We start from the raw sequence: 24,349 nt of genomic DNA on the forward strand, positions 1-24,349 counted from the left end.
ATCATATTTCTTGTTTTGGGACAAATCATCTTTTTATTATTTGAAAAAGTATTACAGATTAACTGTAGAGGTCAGTGCTAAATATTTCGCACAGTCCTCTTGGTTCTCTTGTGTGTATTCCAAGTGCTGATTGGCTCTCAAATAGAACCTTATAAACAAAGTTTGACTTTGGAGAGAGAACTTCTTTGTTTTCTAGGTAAAGAAATCCAAAAATGCGTACGACTTTAAAAAACACCAAAGACATCATGACAGAATACGAGTATGTGAATAACTCAATTTTGGCAAAAATGTAGAAGAACCTTATAATTCCAAGGGGCTGAGCCGTTTAAACCGCTGCTTGTGCCACGTTGTGTTCTTTTCCAGCCTGCCGATATCACGATATATGTAGCTGGATAACTTATTCTCATCTCTTAACGCCCCCTATATTTACACACAGCTCAGATTCATTTGGGAGACGGAAGTTTAGTCGGTGATGAAGCTTCTTGGACAGGAGTTGCACAGTATGTGTGACTTTATAGGAGATTTTATATAGAAACTGGGTATCAAAACATATGAGCTGCTAACTTTACTATGTAGTAGAGTAATTGAGTTCATTGCTTGCAACTTTAATTTGTTTTTGAATTGTTTCGTGCAACTGTCAGTGATGTTGCGTGGAAGTTTCGCCATGTAAGGCCAGCTTTACCTCACTGGCTGTTCTGTCTGAGTAGTTTTGAAGGTATTTAGATTCAGAGTAGATTTCGGTAGTTATCATGTTTGGTTTCAGGAGCATTTCATCCACTAAGGTTCTGATAAGGCTGTTAGTGCTGTTGTTACATGCTGGTTGAGGGCTAATAATTCTCTCTCTCTCTCTCTCTCTCTCTCTCTCTCTCTCTCTCTCTCTCTCTCTCTCGTCTGTTTTTGGTTTCCTTTACCCATTAATGGCCCCAACCCCCACCCAGAAAAGGTCTGATTCTCCCTCTCTTTTCCTGCCTTGCTCCTTTACGTGCTCTCCAAATGTTCTGGAATGTTCCTCGTCCCAGTAAACATTCAAAGAGTACAGAGAGGAAGGAAAAAAAAAAAAACATTTGAGCTCTAAAATCATCAACAACCTCAAAAACCTGAAGTATCATAATGAAGCTGGTTCGCTGGAACAGTTATTTAACGTTACCCATTAAAAACGGCCGTCGTCTTTGACCCTTTCCAGCAAATCTGGTTTAGATGCTGCAAAATGTTGTTGAGAGTCATTTTTTTGCTTCAGCCCTCTCCAGCCCCCTTTTTCAGTAGGTTTACGAGATATCCATTAAATCGATATCTGAAGACCAGGAGTGATCTAATTTGGATGTGTTAAACAGGTACTTAGTTTCAGTGCAGTAATTAAAATGCCATTTGGAAGGAAACCTCATGCCCCCCCCCACCCAGCAGCCCTGAAGGACCTGAGTGGACTTAATTGAGGAAATCCCTGGCTTAATTGATCCGTAACCTGCTGCTTGTGCCAAGTGGGCTGGGAGTTGCAGGAGAGAGCGAGGGTTTTGGACCTTTGTCCGACAGGCACTGCTTGTGTTTGATTAGGCCTCCTTTTTTACAGACACACAGTCGTGTAGCTACACTACCAGTACGTAATTTTCCTTTTTTTTATTAGGCAGAGTATTGACACTCGGCCCTGTCTTTATTTCCTGGAATATCCAGGTTGGGTTATGTGTGCGTGGGTGTCAAAAGTTTGGTGACACGTTACTTTCTGTTGAAATATCTGTTTTCAATTAGGTCAAATAAAATATCTGCAAATGTTTTGTTAACATAAAACGGCCATTTCCTGCCATTTTCAACACTCGGCGTTCATCAGATTATAAATCTTTTAGGCTTTGGTTGCTGAGGTAACAGCCTACAGTGATCGCAACTGCATTTATTGTGCCTAGAATAGGTTTGATTGTTCTAGAAGCAGCTGCTGAGCTGCTCTGGTTGGACACTGGCTTGATATCATGCCTGTTCAAAAAGCTGCTTGTGTTGTGTGGTGTAATTTAGGACATCCTCAGACCACAGCAGCAAGTTTCATCGTCAGAGGGAACGGCTTCACCTCGTGGGAAACGCATTGTTATATCTCCGCTCTCGTCCAGTCAGGCTAAGCTAAGCAGCTACAGAGATCACAGCTTTAGGCAGTGAACTTCGTGTGACGTTTTCAGTGCCATTCTTTATTACAGGATTAATTACGGTGGCCACATTAAAGATTAGTCTATTACAACCATAACTTTTACTGAACTGAGGATTTTTGTTCTTTTAGTTGTTAAAGATTATTCTTTGCTTTGTTTGGTCCCACATCTGTTTCAGAGTAAGGGCTCATCTAAAAATTGTCAGGAGAAACAATATTGCTGTTTTTACTCTTGGAAATAGTGGTGGTGGTAGTAGAATCTCTGTGAATGCATCTGCAGCTTATCTGGGCACCTAATCAGCAATGAAGACAATAGTGACACTTTTTTTTTGAGCAATTTTTAGATGCTCTCTGGCTCTGAAGTGGACAGAGTAATCGTGCATAAGTTAGAGCTTCATTGTTGTCAAATACAAGGTGAAAGAAAGAGGCATTGAACTGTTATGCAATTATTATTCTGTCATTACTGGCACTGGACACAAGGAAACCTGCATCCTGAGTACAAAGAGGTCTAAATAATGATTGACAGCATATATGAAAAAAATAATAATAACCTCAGAGGTGGTTTAAACAGTAAGAAGATGCTTGGGCTTTGACTTTTTTCCTAAGGTTTCACTGTCAAAATGTTTAGATGTGATACTGTGTTCATGAAAATAAACCTGTAAGTGTGTTTAATTTGTTTTTAATGATGTTGCTGTGTCGTTGCAGTGTATTCTGGGACCTGTACTGCGCGGCTCCGGACCGACGCGAAACCTGTGAGCATTCCAGTGAGGCCAAGGCCTTCCATGACTACGTAAGTGACAAACAGGTCCACCAATCTTTGCTGCTGTTGGTGCTGGTCCAGGAGGGCGAGACTTGTCCATTGGGTTGCATATGTCATGAGTTTTTGGCAGACTTTGGGACGCAGAACGCATCGTTGTGATGCTGCAGTGGGTTAACGGTGTTGAATGAAGGTAACCCGGGAGTGAAATGAGGTTGGTGTGCTGTTTGAGTCTGATCAGACGCGTCGTTGTGCTTTTTGCTTGTTTTCTGCGCGCTCTCGCTCATTGATAGTTCGCATTAAGATGTGAAGTGCGCGACGTTCCTGCTGCAGTTACTCGTAGCAGCTTTGATGAAGTGGCTCCTCGACAAACATCAATTTGCACTGCTTTTTAATTTGCACTGACAGACATGTAATCTGATTAACGTACTGAATGCTTTACATTTACAGATATTTAATATTTCTATAGGACGGGGAGGCGTAATGAAAGGTCGGTTGTATCTGGGCTGGAATGCCTCGGTGAAAGAGAATGACGCCCCAGTGTGGTTAGACCAAATAAAAAGCTTATTCAAATGCAATCGAAAACAGATATCCTGAACGACAGCTTAGAGTCTCATCACTTCAGCGGTGTCATCCGTTGAGCAAACGGCAATAAACCTGGCTCAGAAATTGTGGTTTGTACATTTCAGTTATCTGGTTGGCACTGGTGGTGCATGTCTTCCTGCTTCTAGAAGAAACGGGTAAATCCAAACAAATGAACAGAGGCCAAACAAATGGGATTGAGCCAGTAATGGTGTGGAGGACGTGAACTCCTTTCATACAACTTGCTGTTTTATGAGACGACCTTGAGCTCTAATTTTAAATAGTCTTGTCCTGAATCCTGCACCATATACAGGCAGTGGGTGTAACTATAATATGCCTGAAAATGTCAAATTAGAAGTTAAGTAAATTTAAATGACCTCGCACAGTGTTTTGTGTTGGTGATGGCCTTTGAAAATAGTGTTGTGCCCCTGCTATATTGGTTGAATTAAGCTGTGTATCTATACCGAATGTGCTGTTTAATGGACAAATCGAACACACAGAAATGATTCTTCTGTGTGCGCACCACTAACTACTTGAAATGGTATTGTATTCTCTAATTATCAGGGCCAAATCATGCTTTTTTACTGCTAATGAGCCAAGAGTTTATTATTTGTTAAATCCTGGTTAAATATGATTAATATAGGCCGCTCTTTCATCACCAGCGTAAGTGTTATGATTTTCCCAAAGCGTTGAACTAAGCGCTCTAATCACAACTGAGAGTTAACACTTTTTTTTTTTAATCAGGGAGGCTCTCTGAAGATTTTCATTTATCTGCTTAAAGCTGCTGTTTTGCTGTGCGTGTGAGTGTGTGTTTTTGTGTGTGCACGTATGTGTGTGTTGAGCACCGCTGTGCTCGTAGTGTCTGTCTTGGCAAGGTCTTTTCGGCCACTCGCATGTCCTTGAGTCGGGTGATTTATGATGGTCTTAGGCCGATCCCTCCGCTCCCGCTTGTTGGGTGGCAGCGCTGTGTGTATGGCTGTGTGTATGGCTGTGTGTATGGCTGTGTGTATGGCTGTGTGTATGGCTGTGTGTATGGCTCTGTGTATGGCTCTGTGTATGGCTCTGTGTATGGCTCTGTGTTAGACCTGCACAATATGGACAAATTGCTTTGATTATATTGCTTACAATAGCAATACGCGTTGCGATACATTACTGGAGTGCATTATTTTCTCAAAAAATAATAGATTTTGGTTGGATTACATTTATATTTTAATCAAAACACCCGCAGTCAGGGTAGACAGATAAGCAATTCATGGCCACCGTAACAGAAACATGTTAATCACACATGTTTAATGTTTATTTTTTTAAAAATTACATCAATAAGAACTTTGCCGTTGTATGGTGGTCTTCCCTAACGTCATCTGATTTATCTTTATCTTTTATTTATTTATTTATTAAATGTGTTGTTTAGCTGCTGCGCTGATAACGTGTCAATGTAGTGACTTCAGCCAGTGGAACAGCATCTGTGATGCTAGGTGGACCGGCTTGGGAGGCGGATCACACAGTGACATTAATTGTATATGTATACAGTTAAGAAATGTATACAGCTAATCAATTCCAACATAATCTGATTTAGTTAGTTAGCAGTTATTTATGTGTTCAACCAAACAGGTTTGTTAAAAGAGAAGAAAAATGCAGAAAAAAAACATTTCATGATGATTAGACCAACAGAAATGACCCAAAATTTACATTAACAGTAGAGTGTTTTCTCAGTTTGGACATATGAGGTTTTGTTCTGACAGCAATATATGAAAGTGTATATATATATTTAAACATATTTAATGGCCAAAATGTGAGATGTTATGGCTGGGGCACCGGACAGTAGGCAGTGTCAATCCCCTTGTCCACAGTAACACCCTTCTGGAACTGAGATTGGTCAGTCATCTAATTTATTAGAGGACTTATTTACATATTGTGGCAATATTAGTATCACACAGCCCACAGAATAATGATAACCAGTGGTGTGTTATGCAGTCCCTGTGTGTCGGTGTCTGTCTGTGGGTCAGTCTGTCCTTCTGCATCACTCCTACACCTTCATACCTTCTACTGAACCGGAGACAGAGCTGAATCTTTGTGGGACGCAGTCTTGGCGAGGCGGAATCTTCACGTGGCCCCGCAAAGATTCCGCCCTGCAAAGATTCCGCCCTGTCTCTCTTCCCAGCCTTCGGGGAGATAATGGAATACAGCGTTCTAATCTCCTAATCCCGGGAGCGGTTGAGGGGCTAAGCCAGGGATTTGGTGGGATTGGAGGCTTTGGCCGCTGGCCCGGAGCTGCGCGGCGCGACACCTCCAAATGCCAGAATGCCAGAGGCGCCTGGTTCCTCTCCTCCGCTGCGGAGGAGTCTCCCAGCCCCAACGTAATGAACATTGATTGGAGCTCAGTGCAGACAGTCCACCATCCAGCACCATTCATCAGAACTGTCCCAGAGTAACTGCTACTGGATCTATGAGCAGTCGTCTCTCTGCTCCACTGTAGCTCAGGGCTAACGGCTGTTTTATACATTTTGCAAATAAACGTTTTTTGCGTAGCAAAGGTGTTTATGGGTAATTGAGGCCAAGCAAACACTGATAAGTTGCGTTATAAAATTTTCTTTCATACTTGTACATTTTTTACCCGTTTTCTCTCTCAGGGCTGCTGTTTATAGGTTTGCTTTGGCTACATTATCGCCTCCTAGTGCCTGTAACACACAAGTATCGGTACTGAATGATCGTGCACAGTGCCCGTGCATATTTGTGAAAATATCATTCAGCCCACAAGGCGTATTTTATAGTTTTGACTTTATACTAAGAAGGGTTTGTGGTTGCTGTGAAGGTTTTGAAATCTGAAAATCGACACGCAACTCTCCAATAGTGAGCCTTTGACCCAGCTCCTGTGTTGTCGGGTCTTTGTTCAGTGGGGCCCACTGCTGAGTTTCTAAAGGCCTTTCTAAAGGTCTTGGCTGGGTTATAGGCCGACACGGCTCCACTGAACACTTTTGTACATTTCCCTCCACTTGGCTTTGAGACTGAGGGGTCTGTCGGCTGAGCTATTTGCACTGTGTACCTCCATCTGGCTCTGTTGTTCGTACCGTCTCTCTTTCTCTCTCTCACCTGCTGCTCTCCTCCATAACGACTGACTCACTGCTTTCTCCCAGCCCAAACAGACATGCTTCCCTCTCTCTTTCCCTCTTTGTCCTTATTAGTCACTTGAATCTGGCTCATTTTCTACACCATTCTGTGATATCTGAGCCTGACCTGAGCCTGACAGATATTAGAGAAATTATGTCCAAACCTGACCAAATGTGGATCGTCTGGTCTCGGTTGCGTTCAGGCAAATATTTCAAGTTCTAATCTTAAACCCTTTCTAGGTTTCCTAGAACATGTCGCAATTGCAAGGAATTATAGAATAAACATGAGAGAGAAAGCTTTTAAAGGTCTTGGAGTGACCGCAACGATTTTATCGAATGCTGTTGTTTCTGCTATTAGAGAAACATTTTGGGTTAAACGGTGTTATTCAGTCTCTAACTTCTTAGACTCACTCTGAGCATCTAGAAGTGTGGCTGAAATCCCTGTAGCCAGTTTTAAACCCCTGAAATTCAGGCCTCCTCTGTTATCCTCTGTTTTACACCAGTGTAAATATTTTCTTTGTGGTGCGGAGTGGGAAGCAGTTTTTTCAGTGCACGGCCGTGTTTACGCAGTCATTTTAGTAATCAGCCTCGGCCCTGCCGCGTGACGTCAATGACAGGATCGCCCAAACTGATGGCTGTGATAAGGCAGGCAGCTTTATGGACCAGGAGGTCGACTCTGGTGGACCTTTTTGCTTTTCTCTCACGCATTTTCTCTCTCTCTCTCTCTCTCTCTCTCTCTCTCTCTCTGTCTTTCTGTCTGTCTTTCTTTCTTTCTTTCTTTCTCTCTCTCTCTCTCTCTCTCTCTCTCTCTCTCTCTCTCTCTCTCTCTCTCTCTCTGAGGAAGATTGATTGGGTAATCTGGCTCTTTCTCCATGATGCATGCTCACTCACTCGTTCTGGGGTAGGAGAGACGTACAGGCAGCTTGGTGACACCGTTAGAAGAGGAGGGCGATTATAATACATCAGATTCCTCCTTTGCTACCGGTTACATTAGTGAATAGTAATAATCAACAGTAATGGCGAAAACCAGAGGAATAATTGTGCAGGAATTTTGAAACAGCCTTGTTTTATTCCATTGTATGTTGTTGCTTCATCATTCACTCAAAATCTCTCTGGATGGATATGTCCAACTTTCCAAGTTCTAACTGCAACTATTTTACATTCAAGTCCTTTGGAATCAGAAACATGGTTAACTAATTAGCTTGACTTCTTTATTTTGCCATCCTCCAAATATTTGCTCCCAAAAAATGTATGCAAGGCAACCATTGGTCACTGACTTAAGCAAACGTCTGTGGAATGTTTCTGAGCTGAAAAGTGTAAGTTGCATTTAGAAAAACTCACAATCACCTACCATCAGGCATGCAAATCATCTCTTTCCTCCCCAGTGATGAAAGGTTTAGGCCCAGCGACGTGTTTGGGACAAAAAATGATCTAAACTGTTTTTGTACTTTACCTTACATTGCGGCTTCTAGAGACGTGCATGTGTAGGTTTTAAAATGTGTACTTTTATTACAGATTACAGCTGAGGGGTGGGTGATATTGTTATCGTGATAAATCTTATGGTGCACTTTTCTAAGTCTATCTTTGGGGATCATCAGTACTTCTAAAACACTGAATGCTTGAATGTACCATAATATGACAATATGGGCCAATAGAGAGCTTATAAACAACAACCAGTTTATAGTAACAGCATAATCTGTTTCAGCATAAAGTATTTTTATTTTTTTGCAAAAACTGATTTAAAATGTCATTATATTTATAGATTTATGGCTTTTTTTTAAAGGTGCTATTACATTTTTTTGCATTCGCAGTTTGCAAATCGGAGAAAATTCAATATTGTGATGTGTGTTGTTTATTGCGTTGTGTATGGTGACAAGGTCCTTTTCTGGAGGCTTTGGATTGTTTTGAAAGAAGATTTCATTTAAAATATTTAAACATTAAAAATAAATATGACTCCGTTCTAAAATGCTGCTGTTCCGTTACTGGTTAACACTTAGAACCGTCAAAAATCTCCTATTCAAGAAATTTAATCCTCTGATATTGTTGATATGCAGAAACTGTATAGTTAGATGCAGCTGTCTGGATGTCAGCCCAACATGCCCTTATTATTTATTTTTATCATTTAAAAATATATTATAGTAAAATTTTTCCCTCTTGTTGTTTTCTTATTTTATGTTTTGCATACATTGATTTTTATTCTGCATACTATTTAAGTACTACCTCAATTCTCTGATACTGTATTTATCATGGTAAACTTGGAAAATATTGTGATGTTGAATGTCATTAATACCCCGCAGCACTAATTGCGTCATGTTTTCACTGTATCGGCCGCTCTCAGAGAGAGTGGACAGTGTGTGTTGATGGAGCTGATCAGTGTTGGCTCTGCTGCCCTGCAGCGCTCGCAGAGTTAAAACCCGGGCTGTTTACTGTGTGAATCCTCTGAGGGCCTTCTGAGCAAGCGCAGTGCAGGCCTGTGGTTAATATTTGATCCAGGATGGCTGGATGAGCCTGCGCTGGATGCGTGTGCATGTGGGGCTGGGTCGGGGTCAAAGCCCCATAAGAAAAATGACTGCCCACTCTTATATAACAGCATGTACAGCACGCTGCACACAGCAGCCTCAGAATGCATCGAAAGCTCCACCATGTATACATCTGGATGCTTCCTTACATGTATATGTTTTTACAAGTGGAGGAGCCACTTGAGGAGCCAGAGTGAACACACCAAGTCTTTGAGGTTTGTGAAACGAACACACACTCGTACAGAAACTGGATCAAGGTCAGGTCATTGTTTACCTTTTTGATTGTGTTTATTCTTTTGGCTGCCACATCCTTCCAGTGGGGCTCACTCCAGCAGTAGATGACACTGTACAGCAGGGATGGGTGGTGTGGCAAAAATATAAAGCCATGGTGCTTAAAGACACTTTCTAATTTATAATTTTTCATATTTTTTTACTCAGCATTTCCCATATTGCACTAAAACCAGTTAAACTGTGCTTTTCTGGAGGTATTTCTGAGGAGATTAGATATAGATAACGCATTTGCACGAGGAAGGGAAACTCAAAGGAAAATGAGTGGGAAAATGAAAAGGAGTTTCTGAAACTGGAGGTCAAAAGAATCAGTAAAATATACAGAGAAAACAGGCCTCCTAACAACCACCTGGAAGACCTGGTAGACACCAACACGTGTCCCCATCAGATAAGCAGCACTTAAAGCTTTCATCTTTGAGAGAGAGGAGAAAATCAAGCTGCTACAGATCTGAAAACATCCACAGGTGTTTCTGTCCTTCCTTCCACTGTGAGAAGACCACTCAGTGCTGTGGGTCTGAAAGGATGTGTAGCTGATCAAGAAGAACCTCGCTGAGAAGATGAGATGGAAGACGCTCGTAAATCCAACACAGAAGCCGCTGGTGTTCTCGGAACAGATGACTCACCACCCCCGAGCCCAGACCTCAACATCGCTGAATACTGAAATCCTTTTGTTTTCAATTCAGTTTTTGTGACTTTGTTGTGTTTTTCTGCTTTTTATGAATCTCAAAATGATTAACTTAACAATCTCAATCTGGCTATTTTGACGGGAAATAACTGGTCGCGTCGATACACAAGCCTTTTCCTGCTTTCATCAGATTCAGAGACGTTATCCTTCAGACTCGATCAGCTGATGAGTTTAGATAACTCAGGATTATAGAGACATAATGATGGTCAGAAATGTCAGTTTCATCTTTGAGTCTGGCTTGACTAGAATTTCGCTTTTCTCTTTCACTTCTGCTTCATTCTCTCCCTCTCTCTCTCTCTCTCTCTCTCTTGGCAGTATTCTGTATTGGCTCTGTCCTCTTTGGCTCGTTGTGTGTCTGGTGTTGTTGTCTTGGCTGATACTAACTCTGAGTGTTTGTGTGTGCGTGGATCAGTCTGAAGTACCAGCTGCCCGTCCAGAACTACCCAGAAAAAGAGCCTCCGCTTGATTGTGTGTGTGTGTGGCTGTGTGCGCTTGCATATGCCGCACAAATGTATGTGTTTGGCCACACCGCCAATGCTGGGCTGTTTAGAGGAGATGAGAGGCAAACACTCTACATCTGTGAGCTCGCAGTCTTCACACGCACTCCAAACACTCCTCGCATTCACCACACTCTAAACACTCCTTGTCTCCAGAGTGATAGTGCCCCACCTGTGTGGATGGTTTAGTTATGAATAGGTGACACCAGCGTGCAGTTTTTTTTAGTGCGAGTGTCATAGTGGTTTTTTTTTAAAATTGATTAATTAATTGATAAAATTTATATTTTTTTGTTATTACAGTACTGCAAAAGTGCAAATTTGAAAGGGGAAAAAAAAGGAAAAAAGTTTTTTATATAGTAAAAAGATATTTGCTCTCTCATTGTATGAGAGGGCCGAGCTTAGGGGAACTTTCTCGTTTGCAAATCTTACATCCTCACTTTGACTCGTAGGCCGCACTTTGGGCAGCCTTGGTATATCGCGTAAATCAATTTGTGTTCGTCTTCGCAAATCCTCACATCTACACATTAGAATACATGAGAAGGGATAGCGTCCTTTAGTGTAATGTACATTAATTTGTGCTAATATTATCAAGTTATTTATTCATTTTTTATCTCTCTTTATTTCTCTAAGAATCTTTTAAATTTGCAAACTCATACAGAGGGTTTAGTGGCTGCTGTCTTAACTGTGCTCAGGTTCAGCTCAGCAGGTTTTATGATCATTCAAGGGTGTATTTACAGACAGTGGCTCTAATGCTCTGTGATTGCTGTTTTTATACCTAAAGCTTCTCACGGCCCCTCTACTTCTCCCACAACTGCTCCCTGCTGACCAAATCGTCGTGTGTGTGCGTGTGAGAGAAAGCGAGAGAGACACACAGGGAGAGAGAGTGAAAGAGACACACAGGGAGAGAGAGACACAGGGAGAGAGAGACACAGGGAGAGAGAGACACAGGGAGAGAGAGCGAGAGAGAGACACAGGGAGAGAGAGAGAGAGAGCGAGAGAGAGACACAGGGAGAGAGAGAGAGAGCGAGAGAGAGACACAGGGAGAGAGAGAGAGAGACACAGGGAGAGAGGGAGAGCGAGAGAGACACACAGGGAGAGAGAGAGAGAGAGCGAGAGAGAGACACAGGGAGAGAGAGAGAGAGCGAGAGAGAGACACAGGGAGAGAGAGAGAGAGACACAGGGAGAGAGGGAGAGCGAGAGAGACACACAGGGAGAGAGGGAGAGCGAGAGAGACACACAGGGAGAGAGGCAGAGAGACACACAGGGAGAGAGGCAGAGAGACACACAGGGAGAGAGGCAGAGAGACACACAGGGAGAGAGGCAGAGACACAGGGAGAGAGGCAGAGCGAGAGAGAGACACAGGGAGAGAGGGAGAGCGAGAGAGACACACAGGGAGAGCGGGGGAGAGAGGCAGAGACACACACAGGGAGAGAGGCAGAGACACACAGGGAGAGAGGCAGAGCGAGAGAGAGACACAGGGAGAGAGGGAGAGCGAGAGAGACACACAGGGAGAGCGGGGGAGAGAGGCAGAGACACACACAGGGAGAGAGGCAGAGACACACAGGGAGAGAGGCAGAGCGAGAGAGAGACACAGGGAGAGAGGGAGAGCGAGAGAGAGACACAGGGAGAGAGGGAGAGCGAGAGAGAGACACGGAGAGAGGGAGAGCGAGAGAGACACACAGGGAGAGAGGCAGAGAGACACACAGGGAGAGAGGCAGAGAGAGACACAGAGAGAGAGAGAGAGAGAGAGAGAGAGACACAGGGAGAGAGGGAGAGCGAGAGAGACACACAGGGAGAGCGGGGGAGAGAGACACAGGGAGAGAGAGAGAGCGAGCGAGAGAGACACACAGGGAGAGAGGGAGAGCGAGCGAGAGAGACACACAGGGAGAGAGGGAGAGCGAGCGAGAGAGACACACAGGGAGAGAGGGAGAGCGAGCGAGAGAGACACACAGGAGACATGCATGGAGGGTGCTAATAAGCTCACAAAGCACTCACACAGTTAATTTCTATAATTCCTTTTGTACTTAAGTATCCAGAGGCAGCTTTATGTACTATAAAACAGTAAACAAACTAAACTCAGTAGACAAAAAGTCATTTAATTAATAAAGTAAAAAGAGCACATGAAACTAAACCAGTCAGAAAACACAGTCATCATTAAAAGCCAGGCTATGAAATAGTTTTTATTGAGCCCACAAAATCTGCAGTTACAATTCAGAAAAGACAATGTTGCAAACAGTAAATGAAAACAAACAATTCGCGGTCAGTTTCGTTAGCCTGTTTGGCCAAACTGTTCCTCTGACAGATACTTGCAAACACTTCAGCCATCCAAATCTTGAAGGTGCTCAGAACAAAGCAGTTTACCACATTTCAGAGGAATCAAACGTTAAGGTCCCCCTTAAGGGAAGAATACAGCTTTTCGTCCAATCAGAGTGAACCAAAACTTGATTGTCCTTGGCTTTAGCAAAGCCTAGCGCACACTCAGACCTGCCGTCACTTCCAGATAAAAAGGAAGAAAACATTCGTGCACTGATGCGCTAAAACATGCTCACCGTCAAGGGTTTTTTCACAAATTTTGGAAAACCTAATTTGACAATCATCTGTTTTCTGCTGTAAAGGATGGTTTTATTTTCTACAAAACGACAGTAACTTTTCACTAGATAAGAGTCTTCCAGAAACCTGCCCCTCCCTCTTAAAGGGTTTCTACAAATTCTATTTGGTTTGAAGTACAGACGTACATTGCTAAAAGACATTGATATCAGGTATTGATATCAGACCCGAGGTCAGCAGAAAGCATGGACTGAATATCAGAGGGGAAAAAAGTGTGAATTCAGTCCAATTCAGTAACAAATCTGTCCTGATATCGCCCTCACTCGCCTGCCTTGTCTGTGTTGTTGTGAGCTGTGTATTTCTATTTTTTCCCCACCATTTATACTTTTAAGTGCTTATCTTAAGTAAACATAGCTTCTTTTAAATCTTCATTTCAGATGGCTGATACTCTGGGTTTCGGTGTTGGGATCAATAGTGGCAAGAGATGTATTGATATCAGTGGCCAAAAATGTATATAATGGCGTGATTTCTGATGGTTTTGTGTACATTTTGTATGTCCCTTCTCTTTTAAATAAGAACCATTTTTAACAGCCAAAGTTTTTTTTTTATTGTGCAAAATTCTAAAAACAAAACTTATGTAGATAAACTTATGGCGATAGTGATTTCTATCACTGTCTAACATGTGGGCTCTGCAAAAATGGCACAAAATGTTTCACGTTTTAATTTCTATGAAGCTGAAGCTGAAGTTGGCTCCTTATTTATCAGCTTTTTGGGTGACTTTTCTGTTTCACCTTAAGTGACGCAACAGTTACAGTAAATTAAAATGATAAAATATCCTCTCCAGCACACTCGATTGAAAGTTAGTCTGCATATTGAGCAGAATTTCTAAGATTATTTCAGTAAAATAATGATCAGATCACAGTAACGGTGGACAATATGGCAAATTTTCTCATGATGAATTGCATCACTGTGCACTTTTCTCAGTATATCTTGGAGAACATCAGTACTTTACGAACACAAACCAGCTGCGTTTTTCATTAGAGAGCATGATTAGCCTCATTTAATTAGATTTAGTGCAGGCAGACTGTATGAAATGTTAAAATCACAGCACTAGATAAGTGCAGCACTGTCTATTTCAGCCTAAATTATGATGCATGTCATGTATTACAGAAATGTCTTCAGCTATTGTGACGTTATTTATTTGCCACATTGACTGCCTACCTATAAATTACCCCATGCTTTTTTTTTATTTAAAAAACGCTGATGATAACTGTTACTTGTAAGAGTTCGTCAGTATATAATCCACACCTGGATCAGACAGGGGCTTCCTGGAACTGCCTGCCGGCTCGAAATCAATAAAGCCGCCCCGCTAATGTAGGCTGCTGTGCCATGCGGAATGAGCTGCGTATGATGGGTGGATGAGTAAGTGTTCTCCTCGTGCTGCCAGGAAGCATGTTGGCATATTTGCAGTAGTGGCGTGAAGAGAAGAGACTCTTCTAGTTAATCCCTGCCCAGCACAGAGAGTAAATCATCACTGCTCAACGCCGTTTTGTTGGAATTCTATGAGCGCTATGAAGCTCAAACTCCCTCGATCAAATGATGTATTTTCAAAATCATTCAGTTGACTTATCCTTCAGCGTGTAGCCTTGTCGCCTCGTCAAACATTTCCGAAAGCGTTCCCAAATGCTTGGGAGTCTACTCATTCCTAGCCTGGTAGCTTTCAAAGTTTAGTTGGTTATTCATTATCGCGATGGTGGGTTTTGCAGTACTGATATCATGTAAGGCTGAAAAACGTAATTGAGCGCTTTGACCAGTCGCACTTGTTTTTGCTGCGTTCACATTTTTAAAAATGTTTTGATCAGTCACAGCTTTTATGTAATTATGTAACAAAAGTTAAGTATTTTGCTCAAATTAATGCCAGCCAGCCTTTAAATCTCCCAAATTATTGATGTTTTTTGCTTCTTGATTAGATTTAAGTAGTTTAATGTTGAGTATTCCATGTAATCTGATATTTTTTCGCAGATTTAGATGAAAGTAACTTTAGTATTAGTAAAAGACGTTTTTAATATGTGCATAACGTGACATTCTGATATATTTATTTTTTTACCCTGTTTTTAATGCCTATTCTCTAGTATGTTTAATATGGCTTAAGATCCATTCATTTAACTGAGCTCCCCAATCATTTGACTACCAGTTACTTTAAAATGCAGTAAAATCTGATTTTTTTTTTTACATGTGTATAATTGCGTATACACTTTTACTTTTTATATACTCTTTTTTTTTTTTTTTTTTTTTTTTTGTGGACTGCACGTGTGAAATACCCATTTCAGAGTGTCATGAGTAGAGTTGTGTATTTATCTCATAGTAGGCTGTTCCTTTTTCTCAGTTATGAATGTGGTTTCTGCCAATGCTAATTCAAAACCTGTAATGGCTTGGCTGGTAAAGCAGAACGTTTCAGCAATAGTTTCGTTTTTAACCTATCAAGACTTGTAGGTGAAAATCAGAAAGTAGACTCGAAGCGTAATAACTGCTCGCTTACGTTTTGCATCCCTGTGTTTAGACAGCACAGAACTTGTTTCGTTTTCCTCTGTAAATAGTTACACACGGCAGACATTTGGATTTGTTTAACGTCTGAAAATGCCTGTTTACACCACTTCTATGTGAGTGACGTAAGTAGAATGCAAAAAGAACAATAAACCAAGAAATGGAACAGGGTTAATATAGTCCTTATCCAATTTCTTAAATTTTAGTCTTAAAATTAGTCTTTTGTCCCGTCATGCAACCCGACTTTCAGACAAGCATAAGACGTGAACAGCCTGGCTGTAAGCAAACACTTGTCCAGCACTGTTTGTGATTGCAGGTTGTGGCCTAATGGCTCAGAATGATTTAACGGACTGCGCTACCCACATCCTGAAGTGTTCTCATTGGCTGAAGTGCTGCCTCTGACAGTGAACTGTCGTATCTGACAGTGTAATTCATGAAGACTGTCACCCTCTTATGAGGCTGCTAACGGGGACGATTTGTCTCCCCTCCTTTTGTAATGCTCAGGAGACCCTGTGCTGATTGGTGACTGATGGGTGTGTGTTTGCGTGTGAGCGTCTTGACCCAGAACGTGATGCGAGTAGAGAAACATTAGGTATGGATTTTGTATCAAAATGGTCAAATGGAGCTCTCCATTCAGAAAAGCTTGTTGGTGAAAATGTTCATTACTGTCATATTGTTAATTGCATACTTGCCTGAGGTAGAAAAACTAGATATGAGTCTTCCAGAAATCTGCCCCTCCCTCTTAAAGGGTTTCTACAAATTCTATTTGGTTTGAAGTACAGACGTACATTGCTAAAAGACATTGATATCAGGTATTAATATCAGACCCGAGGTCAGCAGAAAGCATGGACTGAATATCAGAGGGGAAAAAAGTGTGAATTCAGTCCAATTCAGTAACAAATCTGTCCTGATATCGCCCTCACTCGCCTGCCTTGTCTGTGTTGTTGTGAGCTGTGTATTTCTATTTTTTCCCCATTTATACTTTTAAATGCTTATCTTAAGTAAACATAGCTTCTTTTAAATCTTCATTTCAGATGGCTGATACTCTGGGTTTCGGTGTTTGGATCAATAGTGGCAAGAGATGTATTGATATCAGTGGCCAAAAATGTATATAATGGCGTGATTTCTGATGGTTTTGTGTACATTTTGTATGTCCCTTCACTTTTAAATAAGAACCATTTTTAACAGCCAACAAGTTTTTTTTTTTATTGTGCAAAATTCTAAAAACAAAACTTATGTAGATAAACTTATGGCGATAGTGATTTCTATCACTGTCTAACATGTGGGCTCTGCAAAAATGGCACAAAATGTTTCACGTTTTAATTTCTATGAAGCTGAAGCTGAAGTTGGCTCCTTATTTATCAGCTTTTTGGGTGACTTTTCTGTTTCACCTTAAGTGACGCAACAGTTACATCCTGGAGCCTGTGCAGGCAGTGGAATGTAATTGCTGCACCCTTTAAGGTGGAACAGGACGTTTCAGTAAGAAGCTTCGAATTTCTCACACAAACCCAGAGAACGTCTGACCCAGCTGACCAAGTCTTTTGACTCTTTTAGGCAGCAGGAGGGTAAACAGAGACTCTACGGTGTCTGTCAGGCAAAAGCAAACCCAAAAGACCGACCATTCCTTTATGTCCACTGCCTCGAAAATAAAGTGGATTACTTCAGATGCAACTGGATGGGGAGACCCTCACCTGCCCATGTGTCAATCACAAGGCACAATCCTGTCTGTCCTGCAAAATTATGTTAATTTTCCATTAGAATTGGCCTGTTTCATGACCCTCCTCCCCCAACAATATTTGGGTTTTGCCACAAAAAGAAAAGATGTAGTTCACCCAAATAGATGAATAAGGCTGTATTTTGCTGTTGTGCTTTTGACATATTTTGAATAAACATTGTCCAGTTGGGCTCATAGCAAAAAAAAAAACAAAAAAAAACGTAGCTGTTCTGTGGCCCATGGATTTGTGGAGATTTTAAAATATGGTCCAGGTATAGTGTCAAGGGATTGACACTGCTGGTCTACTGTATCTTCATTTTCATTAGAAACGTAATAGAAACATCCTTGGCCCAGCTGTTTTGGCCACAGTTAGAGTGGTTTGCACTGTTTTGTATGTGTATCACACATTTGTGGCATACCTGAATATCGGTTATGACGAGTCATACCTGAGGAAGAATTTCAACCAGCCAATACTAGGTATGAGTATCCGGGCAGGAAAAGTGGTGTTGTGACGTGTCTAATTGCTCACATTGAGTTTCAAAATGTTCGCTCTCCAGTCTATACAGTCCATTAGATGCAAAATCTAATGCCGTTTTTCCGTCAGGCAGTATGATACGTCGCTATTGTTTCCACAACAAAGTGCTGAACTAAGTTACCTTATTATTAGGGTTATTGAATGAGAATGCATTGGTGGATCCTAGGGCTGGGAATCTTTAGCCACCTTATGATTCGATTTGATTACGATTCAGAGGCTGCAATGCGATTATAAAACAATTATCGATGCATCTCTTTTTTTTTTTTTTCTATACAAGATATTCTATCTTATCACTTGTTTAACAGCAAAGTATTTGCAATGATCCAGAATGCAATTACCATATCTTTTATTAATAAGTCAAATGCAAGTGATCTAGAAGGCTCTCATTCACTGCTCTTGTTTGAGACGTTGCTGCTACTCATCTATAATAAAATGCACTGTTACGGTGACATAAGATTCACTGGTAATGGATGTCAACGCAGCATGTTACGGCCGTCCTGCCTGTTTAATTCAGTGACTTTATAACTTCGGTTTGGTCTCGTTGTAGAGAGTCAGGGGCCACTGTGTCAGTAAAATATCTTTGAGACTGGACGCTGAATCTCGGCTCCAACGTGTGTAGCATAGCGCGAAAGCCCTGGTTCTCAATGACTGAGAAATGCAGACTGCAGGTCACATAGCAGTGAAGTCTCGCCTGGCTAGTAGTTAGAAAAGGCAAATAGATTTAAGACGAACATTTAGAGACAAGTGGACTTTTTTGCATTTATAAGCAGCGCAGTTGGTTTCCTGGACCGTGAAATCTGAGACTGTGAAACCCTAAAGTTGCGAAGATGAAGTCGTTTCTCTTTGGAATTTCCCCGTTCCGCCTTAAATGGTGCAGCATCTACATTCGGTGCCTCAGGCATAATTTAAGGTGGAACAGGAAAATTCGAAAAAGAAGCTGGAGAATAAGAAGCAACTTCAGCCTCGTAAAACAGCCGAACGATGAGAGACTTTGTACAATAAGCTGCTCTGCTTCTGAAGAAAAGTTTTCTGGCGGAGACGGGAGGAATGCGGCTGTAGCTGAAGTTTAAAGCCTCTACTATGACAGTAACACATACTGGACATTTAAATGTTGTGGCTCCCAAGGTTTCTCATTTTTGCTGAAAGGAAAAATGTCTCTTCTTAACATTCGGCTTTAATGCAGAGGGTGCTGGTCGGATTTCTCGCTCATCCAGCTGTGTTTTTGTTATGTGCCGCCACAGACTGTCCGGGCGCTGCACTTACCCACTTCCAAGTTCCACTTTTTACGTTTCGTTAACATTACGGTATAAATTAAATATTTAGAAAATTGGTTTTTGACATTTTAATGGATCTGTTGATTGGTCGAATGCAGTGGTGATGCGGTGTTACTGCAGTTAGATGATCCTGTAAAAAAAAAAAAAAAAAAAGACTGCCTAGAAACGCGGTCTGTGATTCTTCACTTAAACCCAAACACAGACTTGAAACTTCGTCTTGTCGCCTTTGTTCACCGTTAATGCTGTCGTTCACATGAGAAATCATGTGACCACACAAGCTAAAGAGCACTCTGCCTACTTTCGTGGTTCAGCTGTGTGATGGGAAAATGGACAGTTTCTCAACCACTTTACAGGAGGGAAAAAAAAAAAGTCTTTACTTTTAATGCAAGTCAATAAGCCAGGCATGTTTCTCATTATGAATAAAACCTAAAAATGGAGGTTCAAGGTTTTCTTCCGACAACAGCGATTTGTAATCGTACCTGGCTGTGCTGTAGTACCTGGTGGAAAAACACGACTAGATGCGGAAGTGGCCTGTCTTCAAAATAATCCATGGTGTCACAACCATGAAGACATTTACATATAAAGGTCCATTCAGCCTGTGCAAGTTAAGGCTGTCTATTTGGGCTGAATTATAAGGCATGTTATTGCACGTTTCATCCTGTATTGCTTTTTTGAACAATACAGGATGGCAGCTGAGAACACAGACGATTTGCATACATCATTCTTAAAGGGGCAGTAACAAAAACGGCCTGTTTATAACCCTCGTCCCTTGGTCATTTTTATATAAGGGATAAGGAGAGGTTGGATAACGGTCTTGTAAAAGTGAATTATGACTGTCTTTGGTATGGAAAACCCCACATACATTGTGAGGTGGATATAAAATGCAAGATTTGAGCCCTTTAATTCTGTTTGGAGGCTCCATTCCTGCATTACACTCGGATCGAAGAGTCTGGCCTGCTGTGGATGTGTTGGCGCTTGTCTAGGGGCTTCTAGATTTCTGGTTAATATGCCCATGTCTTTATAGTTATAAACATCGAGCTGCTTCGCGCACACACACACACACACACACACTGCCCGCATACACGCCACACACACACACACTTTTGGAATGGTGTCCATGGTAACCTCGGTGCGAAAGGTAGTAGCGCTCTTCTCTGTCCTTGGCCCTCCCAGTTCTGCGTCCTCTGAAAGCATTGTTGCTCTGGAATTCCTTTCCCTCCCTATGGACACAAACACCAGGGCAGGTCTCGGAGTGACTCCTGTAAAATCTTAGATTTACTGGGTGGGTCAAAGGACCACGGCAAGGTCAGAATGGCTGGCAGGAGTGCTTGTGTACGTGCTGGAGATCGCTTGTGTGGGTGGTCAGAGTCTTAAGTGTTGTTTGTTAGTCACTGGATTTTAAAGCTCCAGGGAAGTGTGTGTGTGTGTGTGTCGGGAGGGAGGAATATGTAGCTGTTGGAATCTATTATGTTTTTTCTTCATACAAAGCCATGCGCTCACACACACATGCATGCAAACACGCACCACACACACACACACAAAAATGTCTCTCCAGACGTCTGTGTTTTTGTCAGCTTTTTAACTTATAATAATCTTGAATAGGGTTGGACAGTATAACAGTGGTAATAAGGGATGTACTGAACTTTCACCCAACAAAAGTGGTCACTCGTCGTGCTTTCAGACGAAAGAGAAAACCCGGCGGGATGTCTTGAAACAGTCACAGTTAGAATAACAAAAACGTGATACATGTCCAAACCTAATCTTTAGCATGAGAATAAAATGTTACAGCCCAAAACGTTTTCATTAAACATGACTAATGAAAAATCAAAAATAAGTAATTAACATAAGCCAACAAAGAATTCTGGATAACCCTCTCCTTGGTGGCACAGTATTTAAATTATTCAAAATTTTAACAACTTGAAAACTGGTAATTGGAATTATTAATGTCTTAATGTGAGTATTGGCCCCTATTTGGCACTGATTTCATATGACACTTTACGCTGTTCCAGAGCTCCGCTACTGCTCTTTACTGCCACTGATTTCACAGGAAACTTTACGCTGTTCCAGAGCTCCACTACTGCTCTTTACTGCCACTGATTTCACAGGACACTTTACGCTGTTCCAGCGCTCCACTACTGCTCTTTACTGCCACTGATTTCACAGGACACTTTACACTGTTCCAGAGCTCCACTACTGCTCTTTACTGCCACTGATTTCACAGGACACTTTACGCTGTTCCAGAGCTCCACTACTGCTCTTTACTGCCACTGATTTCACAGGAAACTTTACGCTGTTCCAGAGCTCCACTACTGCTCTTTACTGCCACTGATTTCACAGGACACTTTACACTGTTCCAGAGCTCCACTACTGCTCTTTACTGCCACTGATTTCACAGGACACTTTACGCTGTTCCAGAGCTCCACTACTGCTCTTTACTGCCACTGATTTCACAGGAAACTTTACGCTGTTCCAGAGCTCCACTACTGCTCTTTACTGCCACTGATTTCACAGGACACTTTACGCTGTTCCAGCGCTCCACTACTGCTCTTTACTGCCACTGATTTCACAGGACACTTTACACTGTTCCAGAGCTCCACTACTGCTCTTTACTGCCACTGATTTCACAGGACACTTTACGCTGTTCCAGAGCTCCACTACTGCTCTTTACTGCCACTGATTTCACAGGAAACTTTACGCTGTTCCAGAGCTCCACTACTGCTCTTTACTGCCACTGATTTCACAGGACACTTTACACTGTTCCAGAGCTCCACTACTGCTCTTTACTGCCACTGATTTCACAGGACACTTTACGCTGTTCCAGAGCTCCACTACTGCTCTTTACTGCCACTGATTTCACAGGACACTTTACGCTGTTCCAGAGCTCCACTACTGCTCTTTACTGCCACTGATTTCACAGGAAACTTTACGCTGTTCCAGAGCTCCACTACTGCTCTTTACTGCCACTGATTTCACAGGACACTTTACACTGTTCCAGAGCTCCACTACTGCTCTTTACTGCCACTGATTTCACAGGAAACTTTACGCTGTTCCAGAGCTCCACTACTGCTCTTTACTGCCACTGATTTCACAGGAAACTTTACGCTGTTCCAGAGCTCCACTACTGCTCTTTACTGCCACTGATTTCACAGGACACTTTACGCTGTTCCAGAGCTCCACTACTGCTCTTTACTGCCACTGATTTCACAGGACACTTTACACTGTTCCAGAGCTCCACTACTGCTCTTTACTGCCACTGATTTCACAGGACACTTTACGCTGTTCCAGAGCTCCACTACTGCTCTTTACTGCCACTGATTTCACAGGACACTTTACGCTGTTCCAGAGCTCCACTACTGCTCTTTACTGCCACTGATTTCACAGGACACTTTACGCTGTTCCAGAGCTCCACTACTGCTCTTTACTGCCACTGATTTCACCGGACACTTTACGCTGTTCCAGAGCTCCACTACTGCTCTTTACTGCCACTGATTTCACAGGACACTTTACGCTGTTCCAGAGCTCCACTACTGCTCTTTACTGCCACTGATTTCACAGGACACTATATATATTGTGTCACAGGACACTATATATTGCACGCTATAAGCTCTCCAAGGAATGTGCAACAACAACTGCTACCCCACTTGTCTATTGACTGTTTTAGAATATATAGTTTTATAGTCCTTTTTCTTTATATTTAAGATTTAAGACATTAATATTTAAGACAGTGAATATCGATAGGTAGGTTATGTATTTGTACAGTTTTTGTATATTTTTTTTGTACAGAGAATACACATAAAATCTCTGTACCAAGTTGAGATGGTCAAGTGACAAACCATATTAATAATACATCAGCAAACCAAGTGATGCAAAATATAGAGCCATATTACCACAATAATGCAGAATAATAGCAAGGTCTTTGCAGTAATGCCCTTGCCTTGGTATCAGGTCAGGACTATATCAGGAAATACAAATTCTAATTGCAGCCATCCTTAGTTGGAAGAATGGCGAGTGTTAGCAGGCAAATGAAATAATTCCTCGTGCAGGTGCGTTTTTAAGAAGGAGAGCTAGCGTCACTCACCCAGTGCTAATGAGGCTAACTGTGGTTGAAAGTTAGAGGGGGGCAGATAGCCGAATGTGCTAACTGACCCCAACCACCTTTTTTATTCATTATGAGCCACGCTAGCTTTTCAACATGAAGCATTTCGTTGCGGCAACAAAGAACTGTTCGCTCGCTTTCAGCATCCAGAGGTCTTCCGAACATCTTTGTACATTCTTTGAAGTCCTAAAGAAAAGTGGCCAGTCACTGGTCAATGATCTTTTAAGTAGCATTGATCAAAGCCATTTAGTTTCCTAGGATGACTACCGGGCTTATAATGCTGATCAATGGAGCTGAATGTGAGCCACCCAGCCAGGCCATTGACCGTGTGTGAGAAACATTTGTCTTCATTGTGTGTTTTAATTATTCATGGCCACGGGGCCGTGGCAGGGAGGTCTACGGGATGCGGCCGCTCGTGAGAGAGGGTCGCGACCAGCGTGAACACACTCGCTCCCACCTGCAGGTGTTACCTGACGGTCTTTCTGCTTCTACAAGTCTGATGATGAGCATTAACCAGTTATTCATTAGTAAAGCCCAACCTAAACTGGCTGTCGTTCATCCAAAACACTAATTAAATCATCGGTCGACCACTCATCTGTATATACACACATTTTTTTTTTTACACCTGTCAAAGAAAATCTGTTTATATGCACTTAATAATGCAATAGTAGTCAGAATTCTGCAGTTATCTTAGTGATCATGTGAACAGTACACTCCTAATTTCTTGGATCAGGGTAAGGTCTCGAAATTCGATTAACAAATCGGACTAAGAAAGCTGGACTTTAACTCAGTAATCAGATCAGTAATCAATGTAATTGAATTACCCCCAGATTTCTTTTGCACTCCTGATCAGTACTTTGTTCCCTGTAGATCTTCCATCCTGCAGGTTTAGCTCCATCCTAATCAGACACAGCTGATCCGGCTAACTTAGGTGTTCTGGAGAATATCAGAATATATGAATATTGGTGGCAGGTGTTGTGTTAAGACTGGAGCTGAGCTGAATGAATGTTTCCCAGTGTCTGTTTTTTTTGTTTTTTTTCCTGATGGGACCACTAAAACCTCCTCTTCTGTCTGTATGAGTG

The 24,349-nt window shown here is 41.9% G+C and overlaps 1 protein-coding gene across 4 annotated transcripts in view; it reads left to right on the forward strand.

The window, feature by feature from the left end:
- zgc:110158 (uncharacterized protein LOC553590 homolog) overlaps window positions 1-24,349 on the forward strand; it is a 96,782-nt gene that overhangs the window by 19,302 nt on the left and 53,131 nt on the right. For all 4 annotated transcript variants that reach the window (XM_017700273.2, XM_017700275.2, XM_017700274.2 and 1 more), the window contains exon 4: window positions 2,828-2,912. In XM_017700273.2, the coding sequence (XP_017555762.1) occupies window positions 2,828-2,912 (85 nt within the window). The remainder of the gene's footprint in view (window positions 1-2,827; window positions 2,913-24,349) is intronic.

Source organism: Pygocentrus nattereri, chromosome 2, assembly GCF_015220715.1.
Source record: "Pygocentrus nattereri isolate fPygNat1 chromosome 2, fPygNat1.pri, whole genome shotgun sequence".
NCBI classification, from domain to species: Eukaryota; Metazoa; Chordata; class Actinopteri; order Characiformes; family Serrasalmidae; genus Pygocentrus; species Pygocentrus nattereri.